The sequence below is a fragment of the Sarcophilus harrisii genome, chromosome 2, assembly GCF_902635505.1.
Source record: "Sarcophilus harrisii chromosome 2, mSarHar1.11, whole genome shotgun sequence".
NCBI classification, from domain to species: Eukaryota; Metazoa; Chordata; class Mammalia; order Dasyuromorphia; family Dasyuridae; genus Sarcophilus; species Sarcophilus harrisii.
Genome location: NC_045427.1, coordinates 316806704 through 316819683, shown reverse-complemented (window position 1 = coordinate 316819683; position 12980 = coordinate 316806704). Strand labels below are relative to the sequence as shown.

At 33.4% G+C, this 12980-nt stretch overlaps 1 protein-coding gene across 4 annotated transcripts in view; it reads right to left on the bottom strand.

Moving 5' to 3' along the window:
• Window positions 1-12980, bottom strand: part of LRRC9 (leucine rich repeat containing 9) — a 184250-nt gene that overhangs the window by 112845 nt on the left and 58425 nt on the right. For 3 of the 4 annotated variants that reach the window (XM_031952674.1, XM_031952675.1, XM_031952678.1), the window contains 4 exons: window positions 8194-8323; window positions 6605-6727; window positions 5875-5990; window positions 4867-5079 (listed from right to left, as the gene is read on the bottom strand). In XM_031952674.1, the coding sequence (XP_031808534.1) occupies window positions 4867-5079; window positions 5875-5990; window positions 6605-6727; window positions 8194-8323 (582 nt within the window). The remainder of the gene's footprint in view (window positions 1-4866; window positions 5080-5874; window positions 5991-6604; window positions 6728-8193; window positions 8324-12980) is intronic. The other variant, XM_031952676.1, reaches the window with a different exon arrangement.

The window sequence follows — 12980 nt, the reverse complement described above, 5'->3', positions numbered from 1 at the left end:
ACTTAGTTTCTGAGGGACACTGCTGTTAGACAGGATTGCCCAGATCCTTTGGGTATATGCTCTGCAATCTTGGGCAAGACCTTATCCAATTAGAAGACCTTACAAATAGAATCTAATTTAGGTGAATTCTTGCCATTAGGAAATTATGTCTACCCTTATAGCCTCCCTATTGTGATCTAGGACAAAGTTTCTTGTTTTCTTTAAAAATTTTTTCTTTCTTCTTGTTGGCTGCAATCCCATACAGGGTTATGTAACTGAATGTGGGGTTTGAGAAATTTTGATTTATTATCAGTAAATGTTTTATTTGCATACCTCTTTTATGTTTTATTATCAGCAAATATTTGATTTGTATTCCTATTTAAATAATTTATTTTGTTTGATTGGGATACCTATTTTATATATCTATATACCCAGGGTCTTATAAGAATTTCTTAGGCTAAAAAGGAAAAAGTTTAAGAAGCACTGGTAAAGTTAACCTAGCTTATGAAGAAGAAAACCAATCAGAGTGGTCTGGGAAGAGATGGATTTCTTTGTCCAAATTGCTGGAGTCAGTTTAGTTCCTTATCAAGTCACATTCTCAGCAGCAGGAGCTAAAGATTTTTAGCCACCTCTTCATTAATATATCTAACCCCCTCATTAAATATTCACCAATCAGGGTTTGTTTTCACCTGTTAGGACACTTCTTTTTTCAAAGGTATTTAAGCATTCAGTGATCTCCATGATATTGTCTTTGGTTACTGAGAGAGACCAATGATCCACAATTTATAGATTAGCTAGCCTAATTAATAAATTATTAATTATACAGAAACACTGTCTTTGGAGACTTTGCATGTGTCACACCACTACTTTAATTTTTTTTTAAAAACTAAAGACATTTTTATAATAGAAAAATTGTAAAAATTAAGTATTGTAAAAGTATTCAAAAATTTATGGCATCTGTCTTTGTGGTAACAAAAAACTGGAAATTGAGGGGATGTCCACCAATTATGGAATGGTTAAGCTGTGATAGATGATTGTGATAGAATACTATTGTAATAGAAGAAAATGATAAGCAGGATAGTTTTAAAAGAAACCTGGGAAGATTTAAATAAACTGATGCAAAAGTGAAGTAAGAAGAACCAGGAAAACATCGTACACAGTAAAAGCATTATTGCAATGATGATAAACATTGAATAACTAAGCTATTTTGATCAATACAGTGATTGAAGACAATTCTGAAGGACTTATAAAGAAAAATGCTATCCACCTCCAAAGAAAGAACAATTGGGGCTATGTGACTTGCCCAGGGTCACATAACTAGGAAGTGGTAAGTGTCTGAGGGCAAATTTGAACTCAAGTCCTCCTGACTTCAGGGCTGGTGCTCTATCCACTGAGCCACCTAGCTGCCCCAAAAGCATGAATCTTGGGAAATTCAAGGTCCATTTATTAGATAATACTGGTTTCATGTCCCCCTGAAAACCTCTGATACGCTCACTAAGTGGCTTTTGGCTGTAATTTTGTTAAGGCTTGGACTAGACAGAGGAGAGTACTAAAGACTTGTTGATAGCAATACATCCTAGGTAGAGACAGAGTATAAATAAATGAAGCAATTATTTCATGAAAGAGTTGAGTTGTCAAAGGCTATGCTAATGAAGTAAAAGTTCTGGCAAGGAAATGTGCTGTTTAATCTTACAGTTGAGTTCTAGTTCAGATGCAGTCATAAAAATCTCATCAATGGAAGGTTCATAATTAGGTCTAGTTCTTTTGATTTTAAGTAGATATGATTCCAGGACCTGCAATCTTTAATTGTGGCTGCTGCTAAGTCCTGTACAATTCTAATTTTGGCTCCAGTATATTTGAATTTTTTTAGTTTGTTTCTTGCAAACAAACTTTGATCTGGGGGTTTTGAAATTTGGCAATTAAATATTTCTATATGTTTTCCAGAGGCTCTCTTTGAAGTGGTAATTGGTGGGTTTTTTTTCTATTTCTACTTTCCATTCATGTTCTATCATTTCAGAACAGTTTTCTTGGATTATTTCTTGCATTATTGTATTAATATTCTTTTTTTTTTTTTGGTCACAGCTTTCAGGTAGTCCAATTATTCTCATATTTTCTCTTCTTAATGTATTTTCCAGATATGTTGTTTTTCTTATAAGATGTTTCACATTCTTTTCTATTTTTTCATTCTTTATATTCTTTTTATTATTTTGTGGTCTCTTACAAATTCACTGATTTTCCCTTGCTCAATTCTAATTTTAAAGAGTTATTTTTGTCCTTAAGACTCTGGATCTCCTTTTCCAGCTAATAATTTTTTTTCATAATATTGATTTTCTCCAGTGCTTTTTATTTATTTTTAGTTTTTCCTGTGTCTCATTAGATTTTTAAAATTTTTTTGAGTTCTTCTAAATTCTCTCTGGGCAGGGAGCCATTTAATGTTCGTCTTTGGACTAGAAGTTGTTTTTTTTTTTTTTTTTAACTTTAGTATGCTCTTTTGAAGATGAACCACAGTCTTCCCTACTCCCATATTAAGTTTCTATGAGTTCTTTTTTGGTTTACTTTTTTTATAAAATTGATAAGTATTAGTGGTAAGCACCTCTAATCATAGAGTGGGGGGATGGCATCTCTAGTTTCACTTCAGCTCTCCCCTCTCACCTGGAACCCCAAACCAAAAGCTTCACCCTCCTGTAAGTGCTAGCCCTATTGCTTCTACCTTCATGTGTGTTTTTTCTTGCCCAAGGCCATGTTTCTGCAGCATAGCCGGACCTGGCATTCCTAATCAGGAGAGGTCCCCCCAGTCTTCAACAGCATCCCACCCCATTCCGCAGGTATGCAGTCTGGGAAGTGAAAGTTTCTGTGCTTCTTGCTGAGGTTCTAGCCCAGCTAGCTACAAGGGTCTCTGTGGAGCTAGCCTGGAGATACCTGCACTTCATGCTGGTTAATTCTGACCTGGAATCTTTCTTTAGATCTTCTAGAGTTATGCCAGGAGGATCGTCTATTCTGTCCCAAGTCTTTTTGATTTTTCAAAAAGAAAATATCTATATTTGCCCCAAAGCACAAATTTGTTCTGTTTGTGGGGAAAATCTGGAGAGCTTGAAATTCACTGACCTATTCCACCCTCTTCCCAGAATCCTCTTGTATGGTAATAGTTTTTGATGTATCACTAATGAAGGGCTAAGCACAGAAAGCAATGAGAAAAAGATATAGTCTGAGAAACATATGACTTAATTAAATGTTAGGTAGATTAAAAATGAGATCAAGGGATAACCAATGAGCAGTTTGTATGTTTAAGGGTATCTTCAAAGTGAGAAGAGATCTAAAGGGAGACCCCTGCTAGGTTGGCTTAGAATTCTGCAGGTTGATGGGGAAATGTTGATAAGACTCAGGTATGGATAAGAAGGTATACAAGATAAGAAGTTTGTGATTTACATTCAGCATTCATATGAATGGAATCAAGAAATCCATTCTGGAAGTTAAGTAATTCACAGAAACCATCAATCACAGCATATTGTGCCTGTAATCTCTGATTTGGTAAAGGCAAGTTCCATCTAAATGAATTATAGGCCATTATAAATACATATATAGTAATGTATAAGTATGTAACAAAGTATGATTTTGTAAACCTAGGAATTAAATTAATTTATTTAAGTTATTCTTTTACTTGTTAATGAATTCTTATTCATATTTTTAAAAGATGTAATCCTGACAGTTGTGGTCCTTTTTATTCTGAATCTCTGTTTTTTGAGATATCATGAAAAATCAACATTAGGTGCTAACAAAATTGTATCACCTCCAACATAGCTTTTTTTAGTAGGTGCAGTAGCACTTTCCAATTTCATCTCTTAAAGTATTATTATTAAGGATCAACACTGATTACATATAATTCATTATTAGTAATTATCATTGAAGAAAACAATGATATAAAGGATTTTTAAGTCAGGCTACTGAATCTATTAGGTAGCAACTTCAGGAATTCTCAGTACACAAACTGTAGGGGAGACTGCTTTCTGGCACTGAGTGTAAATCCTTGCTGCACTGTCCATACACAATTCCCAGTTGCAGTCCCAGGGTGAAAAGAATACCAACAAATTGGTGCTTGTCACTTCAGGGGAGCAGGAGACTTGGTCCCAGAAAAGGAGTGCTTGTGGTGGTGGGTCAAGGTAGAGTGGGGGTCCTTTTCTTAAGTATAGGGCAGAAAAGTGTTGTCATTTACCCAAGTTTCATTATAGGGCCCAAAGGAACAAAACAGATTTTTGAGAAAAAACAGAGTAAGAAGAGAGGCTATATGGGGGGGGGGGGGGGGGGGGGGAAGGAATAGAATGATGGAAAATAACAGTTATTATATAACTGTGAATATAAATGGGGTGAACCCATCTATAAAATAGAAGTGGATAGCAAAACTGATTAAAAACCAGAATCTAATAATATATTGTTTACAAGAAACATATTTGAAACAAAGAGATACACACAAAGGTAAAATAAATGGTGGGAGCAGAATTTTTATGCTTTATCTGAAGTTGAAAAGGCAGAGGTAGCAATAATGATCTTAGATAAAGCAAAACCAAAAATAAATCAAAAGAGATAACCAGAGAAGCTACATTTTGAAAAAATAAAAAGGTGCCATAGACAGTGAAGTAATAGCAATACTAAACACATATACATCAAACAGTTTACATCTAAATTTTTAAAGGAAAGCGTTAAAAGAATTACAGGAGGAAATAGACAGAAAAACTTTACTAGGAGGAATCTCAATTTTCCCTTCTCAGAGCTAGATAAATGTAACCAAAAATATAACAAGAAAGAATAAGGAGATGAATAGAAGATTCAACTGTCAGAAGCTGATTCCAAATTCTTAGTTCCAGATTTCACTTAAAATTTTAAATAACTTACGAGTATTTGGCTGCAAATATTAGTCTTGGCAAATGAAAATATTGCTTTTTCATCCAAATTATTAAGTTTTGTTCTAGACTTTAATCTGGGCTCCATATCTATAACTTCTTCATCAATTTTCAAGTCATGAGACAATATTGATCCATCCACATTTTTTTTTGCTCCTTCTGCCATAATATTGTTGAGTGTAGAAAATAAAGAATGAGTCTTGACCTAAGCAAAGAATATTTATCAAAAATATTTATATGTGGGAAAGTACTATTTTTTCAACAGATGAGAAAAATTGAAAAATAAAATTAAGTTTTTATTAATGGCATAGTAAGTCATTTAAAATAATGAGCCTCAGTTTCTTCATCTCTAAAATTAGTATGACACCTGTAGTATATCTGAAGAGTTATTAGGAGGCTTAAATAATAGATCAAAAATATTTTTTAGGGGCAGCTAAGTGGCGCAGTGGATAGAGCACCAGCCCTGAAGTCAGGAGGACCTGAGTTCAAATCTGACCTCAGACACTTAACACTTCCTAGCTGTGTGACCTTGAGCACTCACTTAACCCCAATTATCTAAGCAAAAAAAAACCAAAAAAAAACCCCATTTTGTAAATCTCAAAATGCTATACAAATTTCAGTTACCATTAACAATAGTGATATAAAAGAAGGTAATTTTTACTTCTGAGTAACAATATTTCTAATTATGAGAATCATGGAAGTCATCAATACAAATCAACAAATCATAAAGAATCAAAATGAATTTAAAAATCAACAAGTGATGCTGAGTTTTAGTTACTAATTTCCATATTTTCTTCCCATTGTTTACTCATAAAAATGGCAAGGGAATGCTATTATCATAGCTAATTATTATACTGGGTCAGATATAATACAGAGATAAAATCACATCCTTGAAAAACAACTATGCATGTCATACCAACGGTCCAAAAATTTTGCTAGTTTAGTTCTATATCCCCAAAAGAGTTCTATTGCATTTGAAAACAAACAAAAACACACATACCAATGTTATATACTCAAATTCAATGATATACTCTGGCAAGACAAAATCATGATCAAACACAAACCACTTGTTCTGCCGAAGGTTGCAATTACAATTTTTGTGTGATATAAAGGAGCCTAAGGTAAAAAAAGATCACAATTTCAAAATAGAATATATTTTTCCATTTAAATTTTTCCAATAATAGCAAAAAAATGATAAATACATAGTCTCTTTACCGTTCTCCCAACCTCCACAAAAAACACTTAATTTTATACTCTTTTCTAATCCTCTATATCCCTAGTCATTTTTATCACCACCATGGTTAATGTTATTTTATTCACATATTTTTTTAAATGGGTTTACTTTTTTCTTACTTATACTCTACATCTTTTTACTTTTCTTTCCAATTCTTCACATCTTTTTGCTTCATGTATATAGTACTTTGTACAACACTATATCAAACTCTTTATTACTTCAAACAGTGGTTTTGGCCTTCCTTGATGATATCATTACTTTCTCCTCACAATTCCATGCTTGTACATGCTTTATTGCATACATGTAATAATTGGGGAGAAAAGAGATAGGGAAAGAGGAGGGGAAAAGGGTTGAAGTTCACATAGTCATAGAGCTATTTTTATGGAAAAATAAGTTCTGTGAAAAGTTGGAATTAAAGAATTAAAAACATTAAACTAAACACAAATATATAGCACTAAGAAAGATGAAATCATGATACTCATGATGGCAGACATACTTAGTAAACATTTCCGAGGCATGTATACTGAATTATACATTGGATAGTTGACTTTACAGATGGGATCTTGTTCACGAGCTTGAATGCTATGTCCAAGAAAAACTTTTGTCATTAAGAGTATGCCTAAATGTGGAAAAACATGAATACTTTTACTCAGTATATAATAATAATTTCACAATAGAGTTTTGTTGCTCATGCCTATGAAATAGCATTTTTGCAAAATTTCCCATGACTGGATAATTCAAAAGATTTGTTTAAATAGTCAATGAGAACAAAAAGATTTACAAATACTTTATCTTTAAAATGTAATAAAAATTTGTAAAACTTTTTGTTTATTGGGTTAATTTCTCTTCCAAATGGGAATTACTTTTGAGTCATTACACAAATTATGGATCCAGGCAAATCATCACTATGTATTTTATTCCCTGGGACAAAGTTGGGAGTTTATGGGATATAAAATAATAATAATATAATATGTACTATATGTATCTGGATTAAAGACCATTGGTTCTCTTTTACTGAGATAAAAGTGAGGTTATATGGGAAAAAATAAATAGCAGTTCATAATGTTATCTCAAGAAAATATAATTCTCTGAGTTTAAAATAAAGTATGTAACATTTGATTTTTTGGCTGTGCAGTGACTGGAAAGAATATAAAATACAAGTGGTCTAACTTAGTTCAGAACACCTGAACAGAACAAAAAGAATAAATAAATGAAGTATAAAGACTATTTTTCCTAATCTTACAACATTTAGATAAAAGGGGCCAGAATGAATAGGTAAAACCTCAGAGAATGTGAGGTAATAAAAGGTGGAATAATATAATTAGAATTTATCTTATTATAATTCATCACTTCTCTTAATCAGTCCCTAGACTAAGTCTTAGATTAAGAATGCCTGACAATAGTGGCCTTAAAGTTCCCCCTTAGACTTTTAAAGAATGGTTGGCAGATTGCTTTTCTCAGATCCCAAGCTATAGAAAACAGGTGAAGGACTGGAGAATTGTTTCATGGGCTATGACAATAAAAACTTAGAAATGTCAGAGTATGCCAATTCCTCAAGCAAATGTTATCACTTGAAGTTTGTCCATGTGTATATCTAGGACTATGAAGAAAGAAACAGGATCGTTGTGGGCTATTTTCTAGAACACCTGTCAGGTGACCTGTATGTTATTTGTCTGGTGTCATAGATGATTCTAAATGTCATCAAAATTTAAAGCTCATCTGGTCACCTAAGTATGATTTTTTTATTGTGTACTTTGTTAGGCTACCATAACATGGTGTAAGGTGCTCCTTTCTCCCAAAACATTTGGCATATGTTCATTTTGTTCTTCTCTTGCCCATTTATGTCTTATTTTAAAAATGAGTTAAAGTAATATATCGATTTTATTTAAATTTGATGAAATATTGAAATGAAGTTCAATCCATTTAAATCGTATATTAAAATAGAAAAGAAACCTCATAGTTGAAAAGGTATAAATAAGAACAAAAGATAATGGCTTTTTAAGAGTTTTTTTTTTAATTTTAAATAAATATAACAAATAAAATTTTAGCACCATAAGGTTCTAAAATTCTGTTCATTTACATTACCGTGCCTGTACATTTCTGGATCAACTGAATTTTTCTTTTCTTCTTTGATTTGTTTCTGTATAAATTCAATTCTGGGACACTCACATAGACTGAGACTGTTAGCAAGGCTTATGGCTTCTTTTTTGTGAGACTGAAAAGATTAAAACATGGATTGAGTATCTTCATTTTACTGACATTTCTTCAATTTCAGTTATCTTTTAGATCAGTGGTTCTCAAACTTTTGTTTTCAGTATCTTTATCCTTTTTATCCTTTTTAATAAAAAATTATTGAGGATCTCTCCGAAGCGTTTTTGTTTATCTGGGTGATATTTATAGACATTTACCATATTGGAAATAAAAATTATTTTTGAATTTGTAGATCCTCTAAAAGGATTTTAGAGATTCCCCAGGATTCTCTAGACCATACTTTGAGAACCACTGTTCTAGATAATAATGCTTTTTACTTCATGTGAATGGTATCTATTAAAGAAGCACTTTTGTAGCATAATGGGATAGAAATATACAAAAGCAATTTTATTCTGCAAATATGTAAGATACAATGGAAATTATATGAAATGTTCTAATTGAATATAAAAGTGTTTGTTAAAATTATCTGAAGCAAATGGATTCCTGGAAAAATAGTCAAAATAAAAACTGATATAACTATGTAACAGGTACAATAGCAATATAATTTTTCAAAAATCATTCCAACAAGCCTGAACATGATATTTTTTAAACAAAACAGACCATGAGCATTATTGGATTGATATGCCAATAAAATTTCTTATTTATATAACTAACTGATGTATACGTCATAACTTATATATTATTTCTCAAGCCCTTAACATTTACTATAGTACCACCATCTTATTCTATTAGACCGTAATATTCTTTAGGAAATGGTGAGTTTTTTTCAACTTTATATATCCAGCACTTAGCACAATGTCTTATAAAAAGTAAATAGTAAATATACAACATACTAAATTTTTACAATTTGAAAAACATTTTGTAAAATATACATTCCATAAAATTTAACTGAATAGTTACTAAATATCATATAAAGCAGGACAACTTACTTGGTACTAGAGACACAAAGATGAAAGGATACCTTTGAGGAGTTTATGATCTTTTCATAATTTCTTTTAAAGAAAGTGAAAAAAGCATACTTCACCCCATACTTAGAGGTAATTAGGGTCTCTCTCTGGAGATGGAAAGCATTTTTTATCATGGGTTCTTTGGAACTGTCTTGGATCATTGTCTTAATCAGAGTAGATAAAACTTTCACAGTTGATAACAATTACAATATTGCTGTTACTGTATAGAATGTTCTCCTGGGACTGCTTATTTCATTTTGTATCAGTTAATATAAGACCCAGATTTTTCTGAAACCATCCTGTTTATCATTTCTTATAACACAACAGTACTCCCCCACAATCATATACCACAACTTGTTCAGTCATTTCTCAACTGATGGGTATCCCCTCAATATCCAATTCTCTGTCACCACAAAATTTTTATATAAGCAGATCCTTTCCCCTTTGATATATTGGAGATATAGATCTAGTAGTGGTATTGTTGGGTCAAAGGATATGCATAGTTTTATAGCTCTTTGGGCATAGTTCCAAATTGTTCTTCAGTAGTGCTTAGACCATCTTAATAAATTTGTTGAGAACTTATCCCTGAAGAGGAGAAAAATGTCTTCATAACACTTTTGAGAGACTTCCTGAGTTGTTTCTAAGTGAACATTTTTAAATAGTGTAATAATATATTTTTGACGATTTTCTGCTTATATAGAATGGAGAAAATCTATACTGATCATTTTATCATTTTATTCATGTTTGTGTGGTCAGAATTTTCTCTCTCTGACACATACATGTCTTGGATTGAAGTTGGCTCCTTTTCTAAGTATTCTAGGGAATGGCACATGGGAAATCTGAATAATCCTTTCCAGTAGTTCAAGATGAAGATGAGACATTAAAGAGAATGTTGGGTGTCTTGCCTCAGCAAAAGTTCTGATGTGTACAGGAGATACTAAAAGTGGAATGTCTGTGGAATAAGAAGAATTGGGTTTAAAACTTATCTTTGTGATTTTTGAAAAAAAAATCACTTAATCTATTTGAGCCTCAGTTTTCTCATCTATTAAATGAGGAGTTGTACTAGGTGATTACTGAAATCCTTTGGGGGACACAAGATAATGCAGAGTAGGCATGTAGACAGAATTTTGCCTGAGTTCTTTCAGGCTTCTCTCAAAAAGAATATGAGATCAAGCCTCTGAATGGATTCTGGAGTGACAGAACCCACAAATATTTAATTTCCAGAACAAGATATCTTTTTTTTCCTATTCCTACAAATTTATTATTATTTTTTTATCCCTTTCACTCACTTCTATTCCGACTTTTCCCCTCCCTCCCTTCACCCCCTCCCCCAGATGGCAAGCAGTCCTATACATGTTAAATATGTCACAGTATACCCTAGATACAAAATATGTGTGCAGAACCAAACAGTTCTCTTGCTACACAGGAAGAATTGGATTCAGAAGGTAAAAATAACTCAGGAAGAAAAACAAAAATGTTAACAGTTTACATTCATTTCCCAGTTCAGAACAAGATATCTTGAAAAGACTTCAAAGAAAGTCTGTCTCAATTGGGCAAAGTGAAACATGGCCAGCGCAGCACTGGGAGGCTCAAGGTACAGAGGCCCAGCACAGGGAATTTAGCTGGAGGCTCTTAGACAAAATACAGCAGTGTCCTGCTTCAGTGTCCTGATTCAGAAGGCCAGTGTTTAACAGACTAGATAGATGCAAGACTTCCAATGCAACTACAGAAGGCAAATAGTGAGCCTGTAAATGCCAGCATAACAGATAGAATGTGGCCAAGCCCAGACAGTGCAGTGGGGAAGCCTGCAGCACTATTGGCCTCAGCAGAGTCAGTGAGAAGCTCCTGTCACCCTGACGTGGAAGCTCTGGACAATTTTCTCCTGTGCTAAGAGGTAGACATCAACCTTTAAAAATGAGCAAAAAAGCAAAAAGAGCTCTGACCATAGAGAGCAACTGAGGAGACAGGGAAGAAAAGAACATAAATCCAGAAGGAGACACCAAAGACAAAACGCCACCAAGTGAAGCCTCAAAGGAAGCTATGGAACTGCTCTCAAGCTCAAAAGGCTCTCTTGGAAGAATTCAAAAAGAGAAGAGAAAATGGGAAAAAGAAATGAGAGCTTTGCAGAAGAGTTTGGAAAAGGAAACAGAAACTGATTGAAGAAAATAACTTCTTAAAAATAGATTTGGCAAAATGGAAAAAGAAAACAACTCCTTCAAAATAGAATTAGTGAAATGGAAAAAAGAACAACTCCTTAAAATATAATTGCTGAAATGGAAAACAAAATCCACTGCAGAAAACAACTCCTTTAAAGTACAATTGGCCAAATGCAAAAGGACTTAAAAAAGCTAACTGAAGAAAATAATTAAATAAAAATCAGAATTGGACAAATGTGAGTTATTCAATGAGACGTCAAGAATCAGACAAGCAAAACAAAAAAATAGAATACTTCATTGGAAAAACAACTGACCAGGAAAATAGATGCAGGAAACACAACCTAAGAGTTATTGAACTACAATATGAAAAAAAGAGCCTGCAAAACCTCTTTAGAAAAATCAAGGAAAATTGCTCTGATATCCTAGAATCAGAGGGCAAAATAGTCATTGAAATAATCCATTGATTATCTGAAAGACACCAAAATGAAACTCCAAGAAATATTGTAGCTAAATTCAAAAATTATCAAACAAAGGAGAAAATAATTGCAAGAAGCCAGAAAGAAACAATTCAAATATTGAGGAGCCACAATCAGCATTACCCAAGACTTAGAAGCTTCCACTTTAAAGGACTGAAGAGTCTGAAATATGATATTCTGGAAGGCAAAGGAGGTTGGACTACAACCAAGAATCAATTACCCAGCAAACTAAGCCTTATCTTTCAGGGGAAAAGATGAACATTCAATGAAATAGGGGATTTTCAATCAATTTTTATAAAAAAGACTAGAACTGAACAGAAAATTTGATCTTCAAAAGCAAGACTCAGGAGACACATAAGAAAGTAAAAAAGGAAGAAAAAAAATTATGATTTTTAAAATTTAAAATATTTGCATCCCTATATGGGAAGATGGTAATTGAGACACTTGAGAACTGTACCTTTGTTAGGGCAGTTAGAAGAGGTTGTATCCTTAGAGAATTTAGGTATTCGTTGACTTTAATGTGATGATATAAAAAAGAAATTAGGAGTGGAAAAGGATTGTACTGGGAAAAAAGGAAAGGAGAGGTAAAATGGGATAAATTATGTCACGTGATGCCTAGTACCTAGCATGAGTACCCAGCAACAAAAATGCTAGGGAACAAAATAACAAGAGTCTGCATTAATCTTGAGACCCTTCATTGTGTATCTTGCACACAATGCCCCATTTGCATAGGCAACAAGTCTGTGCAAAGACAAGTCTTGTGTAAAATTGACTCTTGTGGTCTTTGGCTGGTTGGATTTCAGTCAGCTCACTCTTGGGAATGGATGTTGAGCCTTCAGGTGTGAGTTCTACCTCATTGGCTAAAGGTCCGGGGTACACACCCCGTAAACATGCCATGACAGGCATTGAGCATGCACCAAATCGAGATCTCCCCCACGGTCTCAGGAGTTGGGCTCCTGGATACACAAGCTAAACACATACTTGTTGTTGAGGCACATTGGTAAGGGAGATGAGAGGGGTATAAGAACAGGAGAGCAGAAAGAGAGAGAGGAAGCAGGGAACCAGGGAAGCAAGGAAGCAGG